Consider the following 26,904-nt stretch of genomic DNA (forward strand, 5'->3'; position numbering starts at 1 on the left):
AGTATGACCTAACTGGGGTGTGTGATGGGGCTGGAGCCTCAGCAGACCCCAGAGATCACAGTGGGTGCTGAGGACTTTTAGGGGTCCTGCGGAATTAGGCAATAAATACACTGCATCAGGTTCCATTCCTTATTGCCTGATGATTCCAAGGCAGAACATACCTGGTTCCGCTCCCTAAAAATCCCGGAGGCAATTATCTCCCCTGATCCCCCATTTTTTTCTTGTTGAGCCTGGAGTTTGGGTTGGTTGCCGCCCTGTTCCGAAACCCTGTTCTCGCATCTCTGCGCGCACGACTTGGTGAGCAGTCCTTCATAGTTCCTTCCTGATTGCCCTCCAGCCTTGGGACACAAGAGTGAGCTCCAGAAGGAGCATCCAGTCACCTGATCTGTATTCTGGGTAGGTCACTTAATCCGCCCCACCCTGGGTAATTACTGAGACTCATCCTTCATATCGCTTGGCTGAGGCTCAGTACGTGGGAAGGCTGGGAGGGCCAGCCTTCTGCTTCCTCAACCAGAGCAGCAACCCCACTGACGGCGACAGGTCTCATTTTTATTCTTTATTTTATTTTTTTAACTTAAAAAAAATATTTATTTTTGACAGAGAGAGAGAGAGAGAGAGAGACTGAGCACAAGTGAGCAGGGGAAGGGCAGAGTGAGGGGGACAGAGGATCCAAAGCGGCCTCCGCGATGACAGCAGAGAGTCTGATGTGGGGCTTAAAGTCATGGAACTGTGAGATCATGACCCGAGCCGAAGTTGGACGCTTAATCGACTGAGCCACCCGGGCGCCACACGGGTTTCATTTTTAAACTGAAAATTAGGGAGGAGCTGTTTTTCACTCTCTGCTGCTCAGTTTCTGGAGGAGACACGACAGGAACAAAGCTGGGTTCCCAGAGTGTTTGGTTCGTGTTTAATTCTTGTACCACATTGGTTCTGATTTGTAGCGAGAATAAGGGTTTACTTCTGGAGTTGCCTCTTCCGTTAACTTCTGATTCTGACTGTGAAGTTGGCTGGTGGCCTTCACCGTGGAACAAATATTTCTGTTCTAGGCACTGAAGATACCGTGATGAACAAAACAGCTAAAATCCTGATGAACAAAACAGATAAAAACTACAGGTCACACTCTAGTCAACATGCAGAAAATAAACAAGATAAATAAGTAAAATATATAACGCATAGGAAAGGGATCATTGCTAAGGAGAAAAATATAAAGCAAGGAAGGGAGGGGCGCCTGGGTGGCTCAATGGGTTAAGTGTCCGACTTCGGCTCAGGTCATGATCTCACGGTTTGTGAGTTTGAGCCCTACGTCAGGCTCTGTGCTGCTGACAGCTTAGAGCCTGGAGCCTACCTGAGATTCTGTGTCTCCCTCTCTCTCTGCCCCTCCCCAGCTCACTCTCTGTCTCCTCTCTCTCTCAAAAATAAACATTAAAAAAAATTACACCCCAAACTCACAGTACCCCTGGCATTACTTGGTTGTGCGTCCTTAGGTAATTGAGTCGCTTTTCCGGCTTTCCTCATTGCCTAATACACGTGGCTGTCAATATCAAACAAACTTTGGGACTTGTTAGGCGAAAAGAACAAGGGAATAATTTAAAATCACGCAGTCGATGATGTCAAATGGTACTAACAATAAAGAGAAAGTTTCCCTCTGGGTCCTGTCCAGAGGGGGTGAGAAGCTCTCTGCTTCAGTGGTCTGATCTCTGGGCTAGGGTTTCCAGATCAAATACATGTTAAATTTGAATCTGAATTTCAAATAAACATGATTTTGTTTTATTTTGTTTTGTTTAAGGATGTCCCAAATATCCCCACTTAGAATCGTCTAAGATTCCAGAGCTATAGACCCCCTCCAGACCATCTGGCCAGGGAAGGCAATCTCAAATATCCAGAGGAATCAGAAAGGTGACATCTGGATTTTTATGTGAAATCTTTCTATTTTTATGTATTTTTTATTAAAAAAATTTTTAATGTTTATTTATTTTAAGAGAGATGAGAGGGAGAGAGAGAAAGAGAGAGAGAGAGAAAACACGAGTGGTGGAGGGGCAGAAAGAGAGGAAGATACAGAATCCGAAGCAGGCTCCAGGCTCTGAGCGGTGGTCAGCACAGAGCCCGATGCGGGGCTCGAACTCACGAACTGTGAGATCATGACCTGAGCTGAAGTTGGATGCTTAACTGGGTGAGCCACCCAGGCGCCCTGAAATCTTCCTATTTTTAAATGTTTGCCACACATTCAGTTAAAAAAACAAAAACAAAAACCCACTGCAGGAACCAAAGGAAATAGTGCTCTGGCCAGCTTATAAACTATGATGATGCCAAACCCTTTCAACCATTATACCGATGAGGAAGTAAAGCCTCAAGAAGACAGGGGTCAGTGAAGCTACACAGCTAAGGTTTCGCAAAAAATAACAGAACAATCATCTTGGGACTGTTGAAGAAAGAGCCAGGACTGGAGCTTTCCATGGAAGGTGAGGTCACCTCCATCAGCTTATGGGACTCTGAGAACATTCTTCAAGTTTAGCAGTTGAAATCGCTGAGACTCAAGAAAGACCAAAGTGTCACCCTCTGCCTAAAGTCACACAGGTAGGTCTCCACAGGTGAGCTGAGGGCTGTTTTTCACTTCTCCTTTGATTTAGATGACATAATACCCAAACTCCCTTTAGGATCCTAGTAAAGATAAACTCCAAATCCAGTTTTCTGCCTCATAAACAGAATGGAGTCAGGAGGCCAGGCTGAGTGCCCAGACTTTTAACCCGGCTCACAAATACAGAAGGGATGTACATCTTCACATGGGAAAGATGTTCTTAAAGGCCTGGACAAAGATTTTGAAGGGATAAGGATGTGATCTAAAGCTGTGCAGGAAGGAACGGAAGGACACAGACATAAATATTTACGAGAGCCTAGTGTGTGCCATGCACAGCAAGAGTGTGGCACAGAACTTTTCCCCTGATCTTTGCACGTCTGAGTAATTCTCATTTTTCAGGTTTCGGCTCAAGCATCACTTCCTCAGAGAGTACCCCTCCATCTCTTTAACTTACTCTGTTTCTCCACGTAAGTAAAATCTAAAATGATGTTGCTTAAGGAGATCTCCCTTCCCAGATTGCAGGCTCCGTGAGGACAGGACGGTGTCTGTCTCGCTCTCAGACGTACGCTTAGCGTCTATCATGGGACCTGGCACATAGTAGGTGCGCAACAAATATGTTAAACATTTATGAATAGTCATGAGAATAATGTTTATGCTCCATCTTTCCCGAAAGAATTTCAGTTAATCCTTCAAGTTTCTCTAAGCCTCCTGTCCTATACAGTAGGAGGTGGAACCAATAGTTCCAGGGAGAAACGGTTACGAGCAAAGAATTGGCGCGCAGAGCTGTAAAGCGTTTTCCTCCCGGTCACACAGCGGCCTGTCAATTTATGCTTCCTGGACCGATTATGGAACAGCTTGCAAACAAATTATTCGCAAACGAGCGAAGCCTATTTTTAAAGATCCCCATGCCGCGAAGCTCTAGCCGATGACATCAGAGAACCCCGAGTTTCCGCCCCGCCCACTCCGAGCCAAGCCCCTGCTCCTCGAAAACTACCAATCCCAGGAGGCACCGCGGCGCAGTGGACCAGGGCTCCACGCGCGGCCCGCCCCGACGCGCCGAGGCCGCCTCCTCTGGAATTAGGAAGACGCCCGATGCCCGGCCCGCCACGCCACCGGGACCCGCGCGGGGCCTGCCGGGACTTGTAGTCTCCGCGGGCTGGGAGTGCCGGCTTCGGAATCTCGGCCGCCGTCTGGGGGCTGAGGCGGCGCGGGCACGCGTGCGCAGTGTGCGGACTGGCCGTCGTGGGCGCCGCTCCGGCAGCTCGGCGGCTGTGGGAGCCGGGGCCGCGGCGGCGTGGGTGCTGCGGGCGGAGGGCCGACGTGAAGTTGGGCGTGAGGAGCGCGGCCGCACCGGGGCGGGGTGGGCGGGGCCGGGCTCTGGGAGCGCCGCGCCGGCTGAGGCGATCGGGGAGGCGGCCGAGCGTCCGCCGAGGAGCCGGCGGGCGCTGGTGAGTGCGGGGCGGCGGGCGGCGGGCGGTGCGGGGTCCCGGGCTGCCCCGCGGCCCCTGTCGGCGTGTGTCCGCCCCGCGCGGCTGCACCTGGGCGAGGCCGCGGCGCAGGCTCACCTGCGCGCGGGCTCCGGGGCGGCGGGAGGGGGCGGCGTCCTCTTCCCGCGACTCCTTTATTGTTTTCCTGACCTCAGCCCTCGGCGGCGTCCGGCGGAGGAGGGCGGGGAGGCCGGCGGCGGTCGCGGTCGCCGACGAGCTAGCTAGTCGGGGGGCTGTGCTGGCGAAGGACGGTCGCGCGCTGCTCCTGGACGCCCTGCGCCGGCCAGCTGTCCGGGGATTCCCGGCGGGCGACGCCTGTCGGGGTGGCCCGACTCCAGGACGGTGCCCACGGGGGCTCAACTGCCCGGGGCATCGTTTTCTACGGTCTTAACGCGCTTTCACTTTAGGACTCTCCGAGTCTGCAGCCGACTCCGCCCCGTGCTGTGCATAGAATCACGCTTTCCCTTCGCACCTTAATGGTGCAGATGACCGGTGCGAGGGTTGAAAGTGACTTGCCCAAGGTCACGCGGGTAGGACCAGGGAGGCGACCCGAACCCAGGTCCTTAAGCCTCGATGCCAGCCGGCAGCCGCAGCGCTTTGGGGGAGGTCCTGAGTGGTTTGTGGTTTATTTCAGATGCTTTCTAATGACCCTCCTTGGATAGATCATCAGAGGGGAAAGTGTTGTCATAGCGAAAACGGTCTTGTTATTTATAGTGTTTACTGCCTTTGTTGACTTCTGGTTATGCTGAGTCCCATAGCAGAGCACCTGCCCTCGGCTGGGCACCCGATCGCTCTGGCGGGGGCGGGGGCGGGGGGCGGGGGGCAGATCCAAGACGAGGTTTAAGGAAGAAATATGCACGCGATTTGCGCCCTTTTCCTCTTGTTTCACCTTCCAGTCCTGCGATCCTTCTTAATTTTACGATGGATCGTTGTCTGTTGCAGCAAGACTTTCTTTGCTTTCGTGAAGTCATTGCCCTTTGTGAATTAGTTTTCTAACTAGAAAATCTTATTTCCTGTGTGTTTAATGACTGGAACAAGTAGCGCGGTATGAGTTTTGTAACTATTGTCTCTTATCTTAGAACTGCTGATCAAGTCCGCTTTATTACCCCCCGGCCCCCGAGCGCTCAGCTTACATACTTTCTGTTGGTTTAATGCCATTGAGACACTTTTGACAGCGAAATTTGGCCAAGCTTTACTATGATTCAGAGAAAAACTGAAAAGAGTCGTTTTGTGAAACTCCATTTTTCTTCACAATGTGAAGAACTTGAAGAACTGTTATTTCAAAAATAGTAAGACCCATTCTTACTAAAATTCCTATCGCTTTTCGTACTCGCAATTTTCATATTAATACACTGGTGGCAAAAAAATATTTCCCCAAACATAGTAGGTTTAAATACTCCTTATCTTGGCCGAATCTTCCCAAGGAAAATTACATATTAGAATAATTATGTATTTCATGTTTAAGCTTAGCAGAATTTGGGTTAATGGTTAATTTATTTTATAGTGCCATAAACCCTAGAATGTTTCCACTGATGAATTTCTCTTGAATAGAGAGCCCTATCAAAGGATAGCAAGGGTCATGGCTGTGAATTTGCTCTTTGCGGTAAGTAGTGGGTAACTTTTGTGACATTGAGAAGATGTGATTCATATGTGTTGAAACTGCTTCGTATGGCACTTTCTCTTGCTAGTTAGTAGTTTTATGGTTGCTTTGGGGAGGAGGGAAGTAGCAGGTTTGTAATCTTTTTTATTCTCCGGTTTTAGCAATGTAGCCAAATAGGAAGGAGAGGTGATGCGTAAATTTGAGTTTGTCATAGACTAGGAGAGACAGTCAAACAGGATAAGTATACAATTGTTAGGAAACTGCCATGAGTTCATAAGCCGGAAGGACCTTTTTAGAAGTGTTTAAGGGCATTAAGAATAGCATTGGGGTATGTTCTTTAGAAAGTCGCTGTGGGCAGTCCTCGCATGTTTGTTGTTAACCTATAGGATGTGAGGATGTTGAAGACGCCTGAGAAAATATCTGGAAAAGATGGAAACATTTTATATGTTTATAGGGGCTTTTTCTCTAAAAATGCCTAATGCAGCTTAAAAAACAAAAAAAACAAGACTTAAGCCGGAAAGTTCTTATGGTCATACTGCAAAACTTGCTGTTATTTTGACGGTATGATACTTTGTAACCCAGAATGAAATCTGTGAAATAATTTATTAGCGTAATTTAAGTCAGACTTTGATTTTGAAATATTGCCTGCTGTTAAGTAGTTGTTCTTGTTTAAGTATTTCTGGTGTTTAAGAATGGGAGAGATAAATCATTTTCTGAGTAGAATATAGTAATTATTCAGATGTGACAACAGTTAACTCTGCTTTTATGAGACCCCAGACTTCAAGTACCATAGCAGTGACTGCCTCAGCCTTCAGCTTGAGCTGAAGTACTATGCAAGTATTACTTCTCTCCATGCTTGAGCATTTTACTGTTATTAATATTAAATTTTGATTTTCAATTTCAAGATGATTCTCTCGTTTCTGATCTGCAGTGATATAATAAAATGGCTTCAGTAGGAAATAAATATGAAAATTGAGTTTTAATGGTTTTGACCATCGTGAGTACACAGCATTTAAAAAGGTACTGACATGACACCAGAAAAGAGTTCTTAGGGCAGAAACTTGGTGGTTTTCGATGCTTGTCTGTTATTTTTAGCAACATAGAAATATGGGATGTTTTTATTTAAAAATAAAAATTCCTGTTGCTGCTTGTTTAGCAGTAGGACTCTGTTATGCCTAATGAGTAACATGAAACCACTGAACTCTAATATTTTTCCTAATAGTGGCTGTGTAATAAAGAATATGTGAGTTTATAATGCCTAGAAGATATTTAAGCAAATGTATTTGCTGTTTATTTTGATAAGCCTTTTGATCAGTTGCATCGCTTTGATTCAGGGAAATAGTGTTCTGGGGATGTTATAGCGTAAGTTTTCTTTGAACTGGAATGTCTGTTGACCGTGAAAGAAAATGAGTGTCATTTAGGATATTTTTTAGCATTTAAAGAAATCTGAAGGTCTTAAATTTTTTTTCCTACGTAGAAACCTTATAATCGTCAGTCTGATAGTTTTATTTTCCAAAAAGTTGTGGTTTTATCCTTCCACGCAGCCTAGCCTTTTATAGTTTAACCATTGAACTCTGGATTCTGTGTTCAGTTTACCCTCTTCCCGAAGAAAGGACAGTCACAGGCACTTAGAACTGGAAGCAGTCTCAAAGGACTTCTAATGTAGCGTCTTACCCAGTACAGTAAATCCCCCGTGGGAATTTTCATGTCAGGTGTTTCCTCCCATTGCTCAGGGCAGTGATGCTGCTCTGTATGTCGTCAGGTTATTGAGCAGCCTGAGCTTGGTGAAAACAAACAGAAGACAGTTTTATTTTTCACTGTTTACTGCTTTCAGATATGATTTGTAGGCTCTTCCTTTTCCCCCTCTCTCTCCACCTCATAATATGGACAAATGATAGTTTTTCCATCATTGACAGCTATTAAAAGCTCATCTGTCTGTTTCAGTTTGAACCTTCAATCTCCTATTCAATTTCAAGTTCCTGTCCTCTCTTACCCCACTGTCAGGCCACTTACTGCTTGAAGTACTTGGAGTGGAGAGGGATTGTGGTATGCTCCCAGAATTCCTTTCTCTTTCCTCTTCTGGGATCTACTTGGTCAGGGACTTGTAAGAAGAAAAATGGAAAAAGACAAGTCTTACGGGGGGCTGTTAAAGCCCTCTTTTGATGAACAGTGGCAAGCCATTCATATCCACTGATAGTCACCCACACTGGAACTTTTGGTGAGATCGCACTGAGAGACTCCCCACCGCACGTAGTTCCTGGATATGGAATTTGCTGTGGGTTAACCTTTTCCAGCCTACGTGCCCACCTCCTTGTCCCTGTCGTGGTGTTAGTGTTAGTGCCACCCCCGGGTTCCTAGGAGTGTGTGGGGTGAGGCGGTTTGGGGATCTTCTCTCTACAGCCAGATGTTTTGATAACAGCAAGACAGCTCAAGTCTAGCTAACCTTCTGCAGTTTTCGTTTAATCCTCTGGAAACTCACTTCCTTGTGACGCCAAATGGTGCTATGCCAGCTGCAAAAATCTGCCCCCTTTTTGTGCCCTTACGTTTCTTTTTTTTTTTTTTTTTTTGTCCCCTGCTCAAATAGGTGCACGATCAGTCACGCGATCTACTTCATAAGTAGGCATTGAACTGGAGAATGGGATGCCAGTCTCTCCTCATAGGCACTTCTTGGTGAATGATTGATTCTCTTGGAGGGCCCTGCCACTGTTTTGGGGTGAATACCCTCATCTTTTCCCTGTGTTCTCCCTGAAGACTCGAAAGACTTCTAATTTTTTCCCTCTCTTGTATCCCAGCCACTTGTATTGAGTGATGCTAAGGTTAAGGTGTTGATTAGGGTGCCAGAGCTGCCCCTGTGTGGGGGGAAGGGGTGTCCATGTTGGGCTCCCCAGGTGTTGATGTCCTTATATCTTCAGCTTTGTATTTGTTAGCAAATTCGGGACGACAAGGCTAGTCTCACCCAACACTAGGTAACAAATGATAGTGAACCCCTGTGGGCCTAACGAGGTCTCACTGTGCAGAATTAAAAAAATTTTTTTTTTACATTTATTTATTTTTGAGAGACAGAGAGAGACAGAGCACAAGGGGGGGAGGGGCAGAGATAGAAGGAGACACAGAATCCGAAGCAAGTTCCAGGCTCCGAGCTCCGAGCTGTCAGCACAGAGCCCGATGCGGGGCTCGAACTCATGAACCGTGAGATCATGACCTGAGCCGAAGTTGGACGCTTAACCGACTGAGGCACCCAGGTGCTCCTCACTGTGCAGAATTTAATTTTTCTTTTTTTTTTTCCCTCTGTCTCTCACTGATTTTTGTTTTCTTTTTACTTTTTGGCTTACTTCCTGGTTCTTGACTGATGAAGTATTAACTGTGAATATGTTATGACTGATTATATGGTCTAACTATACCTTAGACTGATGGATACATTTGGGGGGAGGTTTTAATAATGCAATTTTATCTCTTCTTGCCTCATTCTAGCTTTACTAAAAATATAAATACAAATAGAAATCCAGTATTTGAACCTTTTTCCTTCCATCGTCTAAGCAAACCAGTCATTTAAATCTGCTAGATGATTTCTTGTCTAATGAGGAAAAAGCAGCTTTCTGTCTAGAAACTTAAACGTTAATACTCATTGCAACAACATGGATCTAAGAGTATTATGCTAAGTGAAATAAGTCAGAGAACGACAAATACCATATGAGTTCACTCATTTGTGGAATTTAAGATACAAAATAAGTGAACAAAGAAAAAAAGAGACAACCCCCCCCCCCCTCTTAACTATAGAGAACAAGAACAAACTGGTGGTTACTAGATGGGAGGTTGGGGAGGGATGAAATAGGTGAAGGGGACTAAAAGTACACTTACGGAGATGAGCACTGGGTAATGTATGGAACTGTGGAATCACTATACTGTGCACCTGAAACTAATATAACACTATGTTAGTTGTATGTGAATAAAACAGTTGTGGAGGGAAAAAATATTGGTTGAAGTAATTATGGGCTCCTTAATGCTTCCTTCAACAAATAGTTACTGAGTGCCTTCCATGTGTCAGCACTGTTTTAGGCATTGGAGAAACAGTAGTAAAACAAACAAACAAACAAACAAAAAATCACTGCTCTCCTGGAGCCTTTCCAGTGTGGGGAAACAGACAATAAACAGGTAAATAAATAAGTGATATTGTTTGTTAGCAGCAAATGCTAAGGAGCAGAGTAAAGCAGGAAAGGGAGCTGGGAAGTGGCAGTCCGGCTCACAGCATTTGCAGTTTTAGATAGTGTCGAGATGGGGTGTCACTTTTTCTCTGGGAAAGTGACATTTGAGTTCAAAGGCCAAGTGGGGAGCTTGTCTGATGTAGTAGGTGCCCTCGCTGAACACTGACATCGTCCGGGGAGATTTTAAAACGTACTGATGTTGGGGCACCTGGGTGGCTCACTTGGCTGAGGGTCTGACTCTTGATTTCGGCTCACGTCATGATCCCAGGGTCATGGGATCAAGCCCTGCGCCGGGCCCCGCACTGAGCATGGAGCCTGCTTGGGATTCTGTCTCTCTCCCTCTGCTCTTCCCAGCTTGTGCTGTCTGTCTCTCTGTCAAAAATTTTTAAAAAGTAATGATATTCCATCTCCAGAGTTTCAGTTTTGTTATGTTTAAAAAAAATTTTTTTTTTTAATGTTTTATTTATTTTTGAGAGAGACAGAGACAGAGTGTGAACAGGGGAGGGACAAAGAGAGGGAGACACAGAATCGGAAACAGGCTCCAGGCTCTGAGCTGTCAGCCCAGAGCCCGACGCGGGGCTCGAACTCACAAGCCATGAGATCGCGACCTGAGCCGAAGTTGGACACTCAACCGAGTGAGCCACCCAGGCACCCCTTGTTATGGTTTTTTAACTTTTATTTATTTAAGTAATCCCACACCCAACGTGGGGCTCGAACTTAACAACTTTCGAGATCGGGAGTCACATGCTCTTCTGACTGAGCCAGCCAGGTGGCCCTGTCTCCAGAGTTTTCTGATTTAGTTGGTTAGGGGTGTGGGGCCAGCCTTGGCCTCAGGACTTTTAACAGCTCTTAGGTAATTCTAATAAGCAGCCAAAGTTGAAGACTTTTGAGCAGGGTGACTTTACATAATATTGTACAGAAGAGCCTGGGCTCCAGGGCTAGACTCCCCTGGTTTGAATCCTAGCTGTGCCACTTTCCAAACCTAGGACAGTGGACAAGTTATTTAAAAAATTTCTCCATGCCTTTGTTTTTTCATCTGTAAAGTTGTTGTTATAAGGATTAAATGAACTCATATTTAAGTATTTGGAACAGTGCTTGGCAAGTAGTAATACGTGTTTATTGAATAAACACTTTTGAGTATATGTTTTAATGGAGAATAAAGTGAATGGGGCAAGAGCAGAAGCAAGGAAGCCCCTGCAGTAATCCAGTGGAGAGGCAGTGGTGACTTGCACCACGGAGGCAGCAGAGCAGGTGATGAGAAGTAGTGGGATTCTGGGTATGTTTACAAGAGCCAACAGGCTTTGCTGCTACGTTGGACGTGTAATGAGAGAGAGAAGATTCATTCAAGTCCGACATCAGGATATTTTGCCCGAACAGCTGGAAGAAGGGAGTGGTTGGTTTTTGAGATGAGGAAGGCAGAGAGGAACAAGTTTCTAAGGGGAATATCTGGAGCAGTTTCTTAAGTTTGAGATGTCTGTTAGATAAGTAGGTAGATCTGTAGAGTGGACATTTGTACACGTGAGTCCGGAGTTCAGCTGAATGTCCAGGGCTGGAGGTAGGTATTGGAAGTCATCTGTAAGTGGACCTATGTGAGTAAGTGAGCTCACCAAGGGACTGCATATATACAGAGAAGAGGTCCGTGGGCCACCTCCTGCGTCACTCTTAACGTTTAGAGGTCTGGGAGATAAGATGTTTCTTAGAGTTTCTGGTGTGCTATAGAATAAAAGACAGTTGTAACTATTTCCTGTTTAAAAAAAATTTTTTTTTTTAATGTTTACTTATTTTTGAGAGAGACACACAGAGCGTAAGCAGGGGAGGAACAGAGAGAGGAGGAGACATAGAATCTGAAATAGGCTCCAGACTGATAGCTCAGAGCCCAACGTGGGGCTCAAATTCATGAGCCGCAAGATCATGACCTGAGCCTAAGTCGGATGCTTACAGGCGCCCCATCCTGTTTTTAAAAAACAGCTTTATTAGAATATAATTCACCCAGGGGCGCCTGGGTGGCGCAGTCGGTTAAGCGTCCGACTTCAGCCAGGTCACGATCTCGCGGTCCGTGAGTTCGATCCCCGCGTCGGGCTCTGGGCTGATGGCTCGGAGCCTGGAGCCTGTTTCCGATTCTGTGTCTCCCTCTCTCTCTGCCCCTCCCCCGTTCATGCTCTGTCTCTCTCTGTCCCAAAAATAAATAAACGTTGAAAAAAAAATTAAAAAAAAAAGAATATAATTCACCCATTTAAAGTGTACAATTCAGTAGTTTTTAGTATATTCACAGTATATTGTGCAACTGTTACCACAGTCAATTTTAGAATATTTTTATTACTCTGGAAAGAAACTCTGTACCCTCCCATCCCTAGGTAACTCCTCAATTCCCCTCCTCCCTTCTATCCCTAGGCAAGTGCTAATCTCCTTCTGCGTTTTGGGTTTGCCCATATGGAGTGCCTATCAGTGGAATCCTATAATATGTGGTCTATTTAGAGAGATGTGGTATTCATTAGGACCTAGCATCTAGATTCATTAGCTAATCATTTGGTAAAGATGGGGGCTATAAGATCTCTCTTGTAGAGATACATTTTTCTCTTTGTAATTAATTAGTAAGAAAACTGTGGGGTAGGTATTTTGAGGCTATATGAATATTCTGTTCTCTAACAACGTATTATATAATGGTTTTAGTTTATTGAAGATCCTTGCTCCAATCCATGATTATAGTGGGAGTGCAAAGTGATGATTTTTTATTACTATCATATTTTCGAAGACCATATGTTTATAATATCTCTAGTTCAGATGTATTGTGTAGAGTTTTGCCTTTTTTATACATCTTTTAACATGAAAATCATGGTTCCTAATAACAAGTAAATAAATGTTTTATTACTTTATATTATATTGTATACATTAGTAAATGTTCTCTAAGATAAATCTTAGCATCAATATGTTTATGTTATTCTATAATACACATAAAATACTACCATATAAAATAGTTTCAGAATTATAATACTGAGTAGAATTACTGGGTTATAGGATAAATGTATATGTGATTTTGTTAAATAGTGCCGTATTCTCTTCACTAGGGTTGCACCATTTTGCATTTTTATGAGTGATGTAAGAGAGTCCCTGTTTTCTTACAGCCTCATCAATATAGTGTATTGTCAAGCTTTTGACTTTTTGCCAGTCTGATAGGTGAGAAATGGTATTTCTCTGTAGAACAGTTTTTCCATTTTGAAGAGTTGTGAACATCCACAAAGGTAGACTGAATTGTATAACCACAGTACCCATCACTTAGCTCCACAGCTGTCAATCCAGCCCTTGCCTCTTTCAGTCCCTTCCCCCTGGATTTGTAGGTAATATTTTATTTCTGTATCAGTAAATACCTCTACCTGGTAAGGATTCATTTTCTTGGTAATATAACCGCAATGACATTATCACACTGAAAATAAAGATCTATTTTCTTAATACCATTAGGCAATATTCAAATATCTAATTTTCTTAAATGTATCAGTGTTTTGTTTTTTTTTACTTTTTTTTTTTTGTTTAATGTTTATTCATTTTTGATGGGGGTGGGGTGGGGTGCCGAGGGGCAGAGAGAGAGGGAGACACAGAATCCAAAGCAGCTCCAGGCTCTGATCTGTCAGCACAGAGCCCCATGTGGAGCTTGAACTCATGAACCCCTAGATTGTGACCTGAGCCAAAGTCAGATGCTTAACCAACTGAGCTACCCAGGCTCCCCAGTGTTTTGTTTTTTTTTTTAAACAGGATTTATATAAGGTCCCTATGTTGTGATTATGTCTTTTTTTTTTTTTAATGTTTATTTACTTTTAAGGGAAAGACAGAGTACAAGCCAGAGAGGACAGAGAGAGGGAGACACAGAATCTGAAGCAGGCTCCAGGCTCTGAGTTGTCAGCGCAGAGCCCGACACAGGGGCTCGAACTCACGAACCATGAGATCATGAGCTGAAGTCTAACCGACTGAGCCCCTTCTAGGTTCTTCCTCCTGTTCCTTTCCCTCTGCTCCCCAGAATTTGTTTTTGAAGGAACCATGTTATTTGTCCTGAGAAATTTCTTACAGTTTGGATTTTGCTATTTGAATCCCTGTGGTATGGTTTAACATGTTCTTCCTCTGTTTTCTGTATTTCCTACCTGTTGGTAGTTGGATCTAGAGGCTTGGTGAGATTCAGCCATTTGTATTATTTTTTTCAGAGGTGTTTCTTAGACGTAACGTAGTGTATCACGCTCTTAGACAAGTAGGCACGTGAAGTCTGGCTGCATTTTCTGTGGTTTCACTGGCAGTGCCTACTTTATCTTTGTATGTTATTTTGGGATTTTTCTTATGATTAATGTTGAGCATCTCTTCATATGTTTAAGGGCCAATTTTTATATATTTTTCTATAGAATGTCGGTTCATGCCTTTTGCCCATTTTTCTATTGAACTTTTGATATATTTCCCTTGACATTTTTTTGCAAGCTCTTTAAGTGTTAGGGAGATTAGCCGTCTGTGATGATAGAAGTTGTAAATATTTTCCACTGGTTTTTGACTTTGCTTATCAGGTTTTTGCCATGCAAAAATTAAAAAAAAAAACCCTTTTTTTAATGTTTATTTTTGGGAGAGAAAAAGAGTGTGAGTGGGGGAGGGGGAGGCAGAGAGGGAGACACAGAATCGGAAGCAGGCTCCAGGATCCGAGCTGTTGGCACAGAGCCCGACACGGGGCTCGAACTCACGAACTGTGAGATCATGCCCTGAGCTGAAATTAAAAGTCAAATGCTCAACCAACTGAGCCACCAGGCAGGATGGAAAAGCTTTTATAAAAAGTTATGGGTGGTCAGTTTTATCAGTGAATTTTTTGTTGCTGCTGGATATTTTTTGTTAATATTTTAGAGTTTTAAGCTACATACAATAAACTGTATCCACTTAAAGTTTATAGTTCGATGAATTTTGACTATATTGTAGCATGTTCCCCTGTGAAGTGGTATTCCATTGTATAGACAAATTACATTTTATTTATCTCTTCATGTGTTGACGGACATTGGGTTGTTTCTAGTTTGGGGCTGTTAGGAATAAAGCTGCTATAAATCTTAGTGAATGAGTCTTTACATGCATATGTGTTTTCATTTTCTTGAGTAAATACCTAGGAATGGAATGACTGGGTCATAGATTAGGTGCATGTTTGGTTTTATTGCCAGAACTTTCCCCAGAGTGGTTGTATCATTTTACATTCCCATCAGCAGTACAGAAATTCTGGACGCACCACATCTTCGACAACGTTTTGTGTTGTCAATCTGCTTACTTTTAGTCATCTGGTGGGTGTGTATGATGTCTTTTCAGTTTCACGATTATTGCTGTATTATTTACAGTCACTTTTACTCATTTTAGGGTTCGGTTCTGTAAGTTTTGACTTGTGCATATAATTGTGTGAGTTCCACCACAGTCAAGATAAACAGCAGTTACATGATCAGAAATATTTGACTTCTGCTTCTTGGTAGTTACTCCTTTTCCTTATTTCAGGCCCTAGCAATTCTGATCTGTTTTTCTGTCATGGTTTTGTTTTGTTTTGTTTTGTTTGTTTCGTTTTTAACTTGCACGCAGTAAAGTTTACTCTGGTGTGTGGGCCTGAGTTGTGGGAAGTGTGTACCAGTGTGCCCACCACAATCAAGAATGAGAACATTTTCATCTCTGCGAAGATTACCCTTTGAAACCAGCCCCTCCCTTCACACACTGATTTGTCTTCTGTCCCTGTAGCCTTTTTGATCTGGCTTCTTTCACTTGGCAAAATAGGTCTGAGATTTATCTATACTGTACGTATCATTGGTTTGTTCGTTTATACTGTCAAGTAATATTCCATTGCATTAGATGCATCCGTTCATTTATTGGTCAAAGGTTGTTTTTGCTTTTATGCCTGCTATAAATAATGTTGCTATAAATATTTGTATACAGATTTTTTGTAAGCACAGCTTTCACTTCACTTAGCTAAATACTGCCTGGTCGTAGTATATGGGTATGTTTCACTTTGTAAGAAATTGCCAAACTGTTCTTCCAAGTTGCTGTACGATTTTGCATTCCCACCAGCAGTGTATGAGAGGGGGTTCATTTGTTCTACATGCTTGTCAGCATTCGGCATCGCCAGGGTTTTGTTGTTGTTTTTTGGGTTGTTTTTGTTTTAGCCATTCTAGTAGGTATGCTGTGGTATCTCTTGGTTTTTATTTGCAGCACCTTTCTGACTAATGATGGTGAGCATCTTTTTATGTGCTCATTTACTATTCTATATCTTCTTTGTTGACTTGTCCCGATTTTTTGGCCATTTTCCTAATTGGTTGTTTATCTTACTAAATTGTAATAATTTCTTGCCTGTTCTTGGATATCATGTATTTGATAGACATATATGTACTGAATATTTCTCCCATTCTGTGGCTTATCTTTTGATTTCTTAACAGTGTCTTTCAAAGAGCAGTTTTTAATTTTGATGAAGTCCAATCTAACAACTACTATATGGTGCATGCTCTTTGTGTCTTAATTAAGAATTCTTTGTGTACCCACAGAGTCATGAACACTTTCTCCTATGGATTTTTTAAGAAGCTTTCTTGTTGTGGCTTTCAAATTAGGTCTGTGATTAATTTTGTTACATTGTTTTCCCACATGGATAGCTAATTGTCCTAGCACCATTTGTTGAGAAGACTATCCTTTCCCGATGGAATTGCCTTGGGAACATCTTTGTTGAAAATCAATTGACAGTGTGTCTAAGAGTCTGCTTCTGGATGTACTCTGTTCCATTGATTTATTATATTAGTCTTTTTTTTTTTTTTAATCAACCCTACATTGTCTTTATTGCTGTAGCTTTATTGTAAGTCTTAAAATCAAATAGTGTAAATCATCCTACTCTATTCTTTGGGAAATATATTTGGCTTTTCCAGATCATTTGTATTTCAATGTATATCATAGAATATGTGTCATATTCTCAATTTTTATAAAATACCCTGCTGGAATTTTGATTGGATTAACTGTATCAATACTTCAGTTTTTTTTTTAATGTTTATACATTCTGAGGGAGAAAAAGCGCGTGCCCATGTGTGAATGGGGGAGGGGCAGTGAGAGAGAGAGAATCCCAAACAGGCTCCGTGCTGTCAGTGCAGAGGCCAGCGTGGGGCTCCACCCCACGAATGGTGAGATCATGACCTGAGCCGAGATCAAGAGTTGGATGCTTAATTGACTGAGCCAGCCAGGTGCCCCTCAGTATTTCATTCTTTTCTGTGTCTGCATAATATGCCATTGTGTGGGAAACATCTATGTTGTTTAACCATTCACCTGTTGGATGAATGAATAGGTTTATACTCTTTCGCTATTGTGAATGGTGCTGCTACGACTATTCATGTATACGTGAGTAACTGTTTTCACTTCTTCTGGGTATATATCTAGGAGTAGAAATGCTGAGTCATATGGTAATTCTGTGTTTAACTTTAGAAGAATTACTGAACTGTTTTACACAGCTGTTATACTGTCTTACAATGTTGGAAGGTTCCAGTTTTTCCACATCTTTGCCAACACTTGTTATTTTCCTTTCTTTTAATTATCGCCATCCTAGGGGGTGTGAAGCGGTGTCTCACTGTCATTTTGATTTCCATTCCCCTGGTTACTAACGATATTGAGCATCTTTTTGTGCTCTGTTGGCCAGAACATCTTTTGGGTTCTGTCGTATATCTTCTTTGGGAGAAATGTCTTTTCATGTCCTTGCCTGTTTTTTATTTGGATTGCTTGCTATTGCATTGTAAGAGCTGTTTATATATTCTGGGTATTAGACCCTTGTTAGGTATGTAATTTGCAAATATTTCCTTTCATTCTGAGGTTCTCTTTTCATTTTCTTGATGTTCTTTGATGCAAAAAAGCGTCTAGTTTTTATGAAGTCCAATTTAGCTTATTTTTTCTTTTGATGTTCATGCTTTTGGTGTCATATCTAAGAATTCACTGCCAAATCCAAGGTCATGAATATCAGCCTCTATGTTTGTTTTTTTTTTTAAGTTTTATACTTTTAGCTATCCTATATTTAGATTGTTAATCCATTTTGAGTTAATTTTCATATATAGTGTGAAGAGAGGTCCAGTTTCATTCTTTATTTATTTATTTATTTATTTTTTTAACGTTTATTTATTTTGGGGACAGAGAGAGACAGAGCATGAATGGGGGAGGGGCAGAGAGAGAGGGAGACACAGAATCGGAAACAGGCTCCAGGCTCTGAGCCATCAGCCCAGAGCCCGACGCGGGGCTCGAACTCACGGACCGCGAGATCGTGACCTGAGCTGAAGTTGGACGCTTAACCGACTGAGCCACCCAGGCGCCCCCAGTTTCATTCTTTAGCATGCGGATATCCACTTGTCCTCAGCACCATATTTTGAAGAGACTAGATCTTTCTTCATTTGCGTGATGTTGGCATCTTTGTTGAAAATTAGTCGACCATAGATGTGTGGGTTTATCTGGGCCTTCGGTTTTATTCCTTTATGGGCACCTGGGTGGCGCAGTTGGTTAAGTGTCGACTCTTGAGCGTGGTTCAGGTCGTGACCTCACAGTTTGTGAGTTCGAGCCCCACGTTGGGTTCTACGCTGCTGGTGCGGAGCCTGCTTGGAATTCTGTCTCTTCCTCTCTCTGCCCTTCCCTAGCTTGTGCGTGCGTTCCTCGCTCTCTCTCTCTCTTTCTCAAAATAAATAAAAACTTAAACATTTTTATTCCTTTGGTATATGTCTGTCCTCATGGCAGTACCACACAAGCGGATAGTTTTTATCTATGGGATACGGGCACACCTAGGAGATGCTGTGGGTTAGGCCCCAGACTACCACGATAAGGCAACGATCGCAATAAAGCAAGTCCAATGAAAAATTTGGTTTTCCAGTGCATATGAAAGTTATGTTCACACTATACTGTAGTCTCTTCAGTGGGCAATAATATTACATCTAAGGAAAACAACATATATACCCTAATTTAAAACTACTTTATTGCTAAGAAAATGCTAACCATCACCTGAGCTTTTAGTGCGTCATAATCACTCGTCACCATGACAAATATAATAATAATGAAAAAGTTTGCAATAGTGTGAGAATCACCCAGATGTGACAGAGACACAAAGTGAGTGAACAGATGCTGTTGGAAAAAGTGGTGCCAGTAGACTCTCTTAATGTGAGGGTTGCCACAAAACTTCGGTTTGTCAAGAACACAGTAACTGTTCGTGCAGTAAAGGGAAGGGAAGCACAATAAAATGAGGTATGCCTGTACATTAGTGTATTAATATTTCAAGTTTTGATTACATTTTAGAAATTTTTTAAAGGTTGGATAAGTTCATTAAAGAAATTATCTCCTCTAAGTGCCAGATTTATAACAACACACATATGCAAACTTAGTGGATACTTTTGTTTAAAAAGTTGTGGTGTGTCTTAACCATTTCTCTGGCTGCGTACAGAATAATGATTTAGATATGCAGTCTATTATTAGGATGTGTTCTAATTGAATTTTCACTATGGGTTAAACTTACCTTGAGCCTTTAAATGAGGAGCTAGTTACATAAATAAATTCAACCCGCCAGAAGGTGTTGGCGCTGGCTGTAGAAGAATTAGAACAGGAGCAGTTCAGATGTGCATCCATGAGGAAAAGGAGTCACATCTATAGTTTCTAGAGGAAAAAAATGGCTGGGAACTCTGCTTTTTACTTGAGTCATGGTTTTTAAGTTTAATCCCTACAACCAAAATTTTAGTACCTGAAGAATCAGAATATGATATGCCTCTGAAGTCTCTTTTAATGTATAACTTCTCTCTTCCCCTCTTTTTTCCCCAGGGTAATTTATTTACTAAAGAAACTGGGTTGTTCTGTTGTTTCCCACAGTCTGGCTTTTGCTGATTGAATGAATCCCTATGGGCAGGCAGTGTAATACATTCCTCTGCAGTCTTTATTTCCTGTAAATTGGTAGTTTGACACGATAGAAACTTTTTTGTTACATGTTCACTTCATAGGTGATGTTTGTGGCTTTCATCAGGAAGTACATAAATACCTGCTTATCGCCCTTTTTATGATATTAACTAATTTTACTTTGATTCATTTTAGTTTTAGCAGTTTGAAGGGTTTGAGAAAGACAGGGTGGTGTAAGATGTTAAGATTTAGGCTCTAGAGCCCAAGAATCTGGGTTCGTGTTTTGATTTTTTATCTGCTGGTTCTCTAATCTTGGAAAGTCACTTTCCCTTATGAGCATCAAGTTTCTTATCTGTGAAATGGGGATGATGATGCCTGTTCAGGAGGTCGTTTTGAGCGTTCAGTGAGAAAATGCGTGGAAAAGAACCCTGCACAGAGCCTAGCATATAGTCAGTGGCCAATAAATGTTACCTATTCTGTGACTTTAAAAATATTCTAAACTAATCTGAAAGGTAGATTATATCAATTTATAAGTGAGGAGATTAAGTTTGGATAGCTGTTTTTTGGGGAGTTTTTTGTTTTTGCTTCACCTGTGTTTATTAAGGGAAAAAAGGAAGTCAGTTATTCAGCTGAGGTGACTCGCTCTCCTTTGCTCCCATCAATGTGTATAGTTGCATTTAGTAACCATTCATAATAAGCTTAATTTCAAAAGTGATTTTTGCCCATGCTTCCTAAGGCTTCACATTATCTGGCCCTCACTTAGCTTTGGAAAACAGGCTCTTTCTTGAACAGACTGTACCATAGCACATTTTCTGCATGAAGTCCACCAAGAAATACTCACTGTTAATGTTTTTATTTTGCAGTGTAATGTTCAGGCTCAGAAATGCCTTATGTGGATCGTCAGAATCGCATTTGTGGTTTTCTAGACATTGAGGAAAATGAAAACAGTGGGAAATTCCTTCGAAGGTACTTCATACTGGATACCAGAGAAGATAGTTTTGTATGGTACATGGATAATCCACAGGTTTGTAAAATCCAAACGGTCACCTTTTTTCCAAAACACACAAGAGTTTTAATTATTCAAGTATTTAACATACCATCTGGTGTGAGGATTTGTCCTACTAAATAAACAATATACGTTTAGATTTATTTCTACTGGCTGCGTTCTTTCTGTCTGCACCCTCAACTCCTGCTATCTTATTTGAATTTCAGAAGATGAAACTAAGTTTACTTAATAAAAATTTATGCATGCATATCTGGGTTTTTTTTTTTCCCCCTTGGGAGAGAAATGCTGTCTCTGGTAGAAAATACATAAATCGTTTAAATTTAAGAGACTTTCTCTAGAGACTACTGTCTTTTGTTTCTTCGGTAAAGAAACTACATCACCTAGTTGACACTTCCCGTGGGTAGTCCTTTCATCCTGCAGGGTCAGATTTGAGTGTCAGTAAGTGTCATGCCATTCAGGAACTGAAATGCACTTTGATTTTATTGTTGCCTTTCAGATCTTTGGGGAAATGTCATAAATTAAAACTTAGAATCCCCATTTTAAGATCTGTAAAAGACCTTGGACTGGAGAGTATCTGTTGAGTAGTTTGTAAATTTTCTCTACCTGTGAAACTCTTCATTCAAATTGGGGTGGATGTTGCAAGGAGTCCCTAGCAGACGTCTAAGCTGGTTTGGTCTGGTGGGTGAGGGACTCTTTAGAGTCGAGGGAGGAGTGGGGACTGGTGGGAGGTTCCATTCTGTTCCACAGAGAAGGAACTAGATCTCCTGACAACCAAGCTAGTATTCTTTACCGGTGTGTACTTATTTTAGGTTAGACAAAATACTTATTTATTTGTATTTGTTTATTTAGAAGTCAAGTTGTAAGAGACCTGAATATAAATTTAACCTCCTCTTTAATGTAGGAAAACTGTCTATCCCTAATCTTCACTTTAGCTGTTGTTCGTATTACACATTATCAAAAAGTATTTACTGTATTTGAGACACTTCAATTATTATTTGCTCTGTGAGCCAAAATCTGTCTCCTTGTATTTGCTACCCATTAAACCTACTCTGTCCTCTGATTCTCTATAAACTTTAGTCCTTTTATTCAGACACAGCCCTTGAAATTTTGGAGGGTAATTTGTATTTTAATTCAGTGTAGATTATTTGAGTGCTGACTTTCAGACTTTTTTCCCTAGGAGTGGTCTACGCTCTATCCTTATTCTTAATAGAGTTTATTGATTCTGTTTTACTCTCTTGTCTCTGGGTGTAACCACCTTTCTTGGGTGATAGTAACCTGGCTATACAACTGTATGATTAATACCTTTATTTACTTGTCCAGAGTCAGTGGGAGAAGGAACAGGTCAGCAGAAATCAGAAGTTCATGTTTGCCTTTTTTTTTTTTTTTTTAACATCAGATTTCTCCCCTTTATGACCCCATCTTTTTATCTGTGGCATAATCCCCTCCCAAACTCTCTTTCGCAAAGAGGAAAGTAACTTCGTTCCCCTTGACTCCCTCTAATTACTAGTTTCCAGAGAACGGTTCTCCTCTCCCTTATGAGCCGTTGCACAGTCTGCCTGTGCTCTTCCTGGTTTGTCTCTCTGCGAGATCTGATGGACCGATATGTATGGTTTCTCCTGAATTGTATTTAAAGCTCCTTGATTATTTTTCTTCCTTCATATATAATGGATTCTCCTCCTCAGAATTCCTCCTTTCATCAGCACTTCCCACTTCAAGCTAGAAGAAGGTGGGCACAAAATGGACTATGTTTATTACGGCTAAGGAAACATGAACTTGGAATTCAGAGTTAAGGTCTTCACGGAAGTAGTAGCATTCGGAATTGACCCAGAAGGGTGGGTACGATTTTGGCCAAGAGATGGAGAAGTGGGTCTTCCCACTCTTAGTGCTCTAAGAATAGCATGGACAAAGAAATCCAAACAAGGAAGCTTGTGGTGTATGTGGAGAATAGGTCACTTTGGCTATAGCAGGCAGGGTGTATGTTGAAGTCTGCACTCAGCTAGGTCTTTTGTTGTTGTTGTTGTTAAGTTTGTTTGTTTGTTTAAGTAATATCTACCCCCAGCATGGGCTCAAGCTCACAACCCTGAGATCAAGAGCTGCATGCTCTTCTGACTGAGCCAGCCTGGCGCCCCACATGAACTCTTTTAAAGCCAAATTTCCATGATGTAATTAACACATTTTTTTTTTTTAATTGAATGTAGTGCAGAATTTTAAATGTTTTTATATTCAGTTCTTAATAATTTTAACTCTTCATTCTGATGAGAATCTTTTACCATCTTGACTCTGCAACCAGTGGATTAGCCATCAATATAATAGCTTGGTGTCACTTTATTTAAAAAAAATTTTTTTTTAATGTTTATTTATTTTAGAGACAGAGAAACAGAGCACAAGCGGGGTCAGGGCAGAGAGAGGGAGACGCAGAATCTGAAACAGGCTCCAGGCTCTGAGCTGTCAGCATAGAGCCCAAAGCAGGGCTTGAACTCACAAACCATGAGATCATGACCTGAGCCAAATTCGGACACTCAGCCGACTGAGCCACCCAGGCGCCCCATCTTGGTGTCATTTTTAAATGTATTAAGACTTGTATCTCCTCATGAAGACTTTAGTAAAATGTCTTGCTAAGGTTATTACGTTAGGTTGAGCCATGTGAAATGGCCAATATACCACCGTTTTAATCTATTAAAAAATGACAGTTTCATAGGATTCAATCTAGTTGCCTATGTTATGGTGCTGTAGATTATAACGATCATAAGCCCTGATAATGAAAGAAAATCCGTTTTACTCACCTGTCCTTAGGGAACCATTCCTCCTCCATTTTCCTTTCTTTACCACTAACCATTGGTTTAAAAATCCATTCTAGTGTATCACTAGGGATCAGTTTGGAGCTTTCTGTGTTTTGTCGAGGGCGTGGGTATGGTGGAGAATTAAATAATTGAGTAGCCGTCTCAGGAAGTGACTTTGAAGAAACTTGAAAAAGATATTTTGGCAAAAGGAGTGCAGAAACTCAGGACAAATGGCTTACTTTCCTTTTTATCTTAAATGTCATGAGTTGATTATTTCTTGTTCACTGTCAAGTAACAGGTTTTGAAACCTACTTTTATGTAGTTGAACTTGGCAGTAATCATACCAATCCATAGAAACTAGGTATTTTGAATATTCGTTATCTCTCAGCTACTTATATTTCTCTATACTGTGCCACTGTTCAGTCTGTGATCCTTTATGTCATGTGGCCATGACATAGTGCTCATTTCTCTTCTTCATACAGAGGCTTAGAACTGTATTCAGTTAGTTAAAATAATACGTTTTTGGAGGACTTAACAGAAAAATAACAATTTTGAATGAAGGGTAGCACTGTTTGAAAAAATCACGTTGACAGGAGTTAGGAGGTCTTGAAGACATTTTAACATTTCATTTCCTTACCCAAAATTAAAAAAAAAAAAGCACACACACACAAAGCAACCTGTAATCTTAATAAAACATTTTGTATAAGAACAACCATTTAAATTTCTACCTTAACAATTATAATTTTACATACATATTTATTTATGGTTTATACTTAGAAGCTTGAACATAGTATACGGTTTAAAGCAAAACATAATGCAGTTTACATAGGAGTGAATGTCTGAGAAGACCTGTCCCTGTCAACAATAACCAGTTTATATTTGGGAGTCTTGAGGCTTTCGTGTGATTGTCTCCAGGAAGCTCATAGAGAGGTTCAAGAGAAGTACCTCCTAATCGTTCATGAGAACAAAGCCAAAGGTTTTCTTTTCTTTTTTTTTTTAATGTTTATTTATTTAAAAAAAAAATTTTTTTTTTTTAACGTTTATTTATTTTTGGGACAGAGAGAGACAGAGCATGAATGGGGGCGGGGCAGAGAGAGGGGGAGACACACAGAATCGGAAGCAGGCTCCAGGCTCTGAGCCATCAGCCCAGAGCCTGACGCGGGGCTCGAACTCACGGACCGCGAGATCGTGACCTGAGCTGAAGTCGGACGCTTAACCGACTGAGCCACCCAGGCACCCCATTGTTTATTTATTTTTGAGAGAGACCGAGCACGAGCAGGGGAGGGGCAGAGAGAAAGGGAGACACAGAAGCCAAAGCCAGCTCCAGGCTCTGAGCTGTCAGCAAAGAGCCTGATGTGGGCCTTGAACCCACAAGCCGTGAGATCATGACCTGAGCTGAAGTCGGACACTTAGCCGACAGAGCCACCCAGGCGCCCCAAAAGTTTTCTTTTTAATGTACATTCTTATAAAGTCAGTAAAGAAGTTGATCTTGGTTAATCTACAGTGGAGGAAACTTTCAAAGTGAAGACTGTTTTAAATTTTTTTTTTTTTTCAACGTTTATTTATTTTTGGGACAGAGACAGAGCATGAACGGGGGAGGGGCAGAGAGAGAGGGAGACACAGAATCGGAAACAACAGGCTCCAGGCTCTGAGCCATCAGCCCAGAGCCTGACGCGGGGCTCGAACTCATGGACCGTGAGATCGTGACCTGGCTGAAGTTGGACGCTTAACCGACTGCGCCACCCAGGCGCCCCGTGAAGACTGTTTTAATTTTACTTTTAAAATCTATCAGAGTTTTCCTTTATTTTCTTTATTAGTTTTTTCCAGGTTCTTTACCTGGTGTTCTGCCTCCTTCTTCCCCCTCTTTCACCCGTCCCCTTTATTATATTACAGGATATGTTAAAGCACAATTTCGACTACAGAACTGCTCACAAGCCTTCTTTAACGGTTTCAAATTCTTTAACGGTATAAATTCTTTGCCACTTTTTTATTTAGGTCTTTTTTACTTAGGTTAGATTCTTGGTTCAAGTTCCCAAACTGGTGTTTTCTACTACAACCCTGTATGATCCCATATTATGTGTAGCTTCTGGCCGCCCTCATCTGCCTGCTGTAGCTCCTCTGCTTTCTCTGCCTGGAATATTCTCTCTTCTGTTCGCATTTCACATATTTCCTTATTTAAAGACCAACCTAAATGCTGTTCATGTCTCCACAGAGTCCTTCCTGCCAGTCTTTCCCAGACATGATTCTCTCTTCTTAATTCTTTACCTCTAGCTCTTCCAGGACCCAAACCCTGCCTCAAACTTGTTAGGGAAGAACAAAAATATAGTGAACATGTCAGTATATACACTCCTGACATATGGCTTAAAGAGTATCAGTTAATAATTATTTTAAAAAATGGAATCAATATAAATAAAGGACGGTATAATACTAATATGTTTAAATGGAAGAAAATCAACCTTTTAGGGATATATTTGATTAATAATTTTTAATAGAACAAAGTAACGTGTAGTATTGAAATCTCTTACAATTGTATTTACGTCTCAAGTATTTTTTCCCATTGCCTTCAGGGACAAAGTCTGATCTTGTTTATGGCTTTTAAAGCTCATGAAAAAGAAAATGAGTTTAGCTGCAATGATAAAACTAGCCTTTTAGTTATGGAATGTGTTACGGCGGAACCAAATAGAATTTGGTTTTGTTATCCATGCCGTCAACTTGATTTGTAAATACTTGAACTGAAAAAGTTGATTTGTAAAGTGTAATATTAAAAAATATTTCTTAACTGCTTTTAGTATGTGTAGAACATTATAATATAAATTAATAATGCTGGATACTAATTACATATTAATGATTTGTTTCCAGAACTTACCTTCTGGATCATCACGTGTGGGAGCCATTAAACTTACCTACATTTCAAAGGTAGTTTTTCTATATCGTTTCTCAGTCATGCATGAATTAGAATTGCTTGAGATATGAGTGTGAATGAGGGGCGGTTTCCTTTCTGTGTCATTTAGTGATGATGTTCGGGGTCATATCATGAGGAAGATGGTACCTGGCCACTATGTGTAGGAAGGTCTTTGGTAAAATTAGGCAAAATATGGAGTTAACTTGTAAGATGTGGCCAATTGCAGAAGTTAACATTAACCTTTACGATTAGGTATATGAATATCAGAAGGAGAATAAACAGTTAATGATTAAATTCTGTCTTTGGGAAATCTGGAGTTTTGTTTTGTTTTGTTTTTAAGTTTATTTATTTTGAGAGAGAGTGCAAGTCAGGGAGGGTCAGAGAGAGAGGGAGAGAGAGAATCCCAAGCAGGCTCTGCACACAGTCAGTGCAGGGCCCAGCATGGGGCTGGAACCCATGAACCGTGAGAAGTCGGACGCTTA

The 26,904-nt window shown here is 41.6% G+C and overlaps 2 protein-coding genes across 9 annotated transcripts in view; one reads left to right on the top strand and one right to left on the bottom strand.

Moving 5' to 3' along the window:
• Positions 1–697: 697 nt before the first annotated feature.
• Positions 698–10,033, bottom strand: LOC123380778 (translation initiation factor IF-2-like). The gene is made up of 3 exons (XM_045039985.1): positions 9,967–10,033; positions 3,030–4,448; positions 698–1,084 (listed from the first exon to the last, which is right to left on the bottom strand). The coding sequence occupies exons 1-2, from the start codon at positions 10,031–10,033 to the stop codon at positions 3,469–3,471; spliced, it is 1,047 nt and encodes a 348-aa protein (XP_044895920.1). The 3' UTR covers positions 698–1,084; positions 3,030–3,468.
• Positions 3,890–26,904, top strand: part of PLEKHA1 (pleckstrin homology domain containing A1) — a 57,576-nt gene continuing 34,561 nt past the window's right edge. For 7 of the 8 annotated variants that reach the window (XM_023241035.2, XM_023241036.2, XM_023241034.2 and 4 more), the window contains exons 1-3: positions 3,890–4,023; positions 20,598–20,758; positions 26,380–26,436. In XM_023241035.2, coding sequence (XP_023096803.1) covers positions 20,618–20,758; positions 26,380–26,436 — 198 coding nt within the window. In that variant the 5' untranslated portion in view covers positions 3,890–4,023; positions 20,598–20,617. Of the gene's footprint in view, positions 4,024–20,597; positions 20,759–26,379; positions 26,437–26,904 lie in introns of those variants that run through there. The other variant, XM_045040779.1, reaches the window with a different exon arrangement.

The sequence above is a fragment of the Felis catus genome, chromosome D2, assembly GCF_018350175.1.
Source record: "Felis catus isolate Fca126 chromosome D2, F.catus_Fca126_mat1.0, whole genome shotgun sequence".
Classification (NCBI taxonomy): domain Eukaryota; kingdom Metazoa; phylum Chordata; class Mammalia; order Carnivora; family Felidae; genus Felis; species Felis catus.

Bases quoted from the DNA above. Each gene is read 5' to 3' on its own strand.
- LOC123380778 (XM_045039985.1), bottom strand. From the start codon at position 10,033: ATGTCAGTGTTCAGCGAGGGCACCTACTACATCAGACAAGCTCCCCAC. The intron at 4,449-9,966 runs GTCACTTTCCCA...AAGCGCGTTAAG, and splicing joins CTTGGCCTTTGAACTCAAAT to ACCGTAGAAAACGATGCCCC.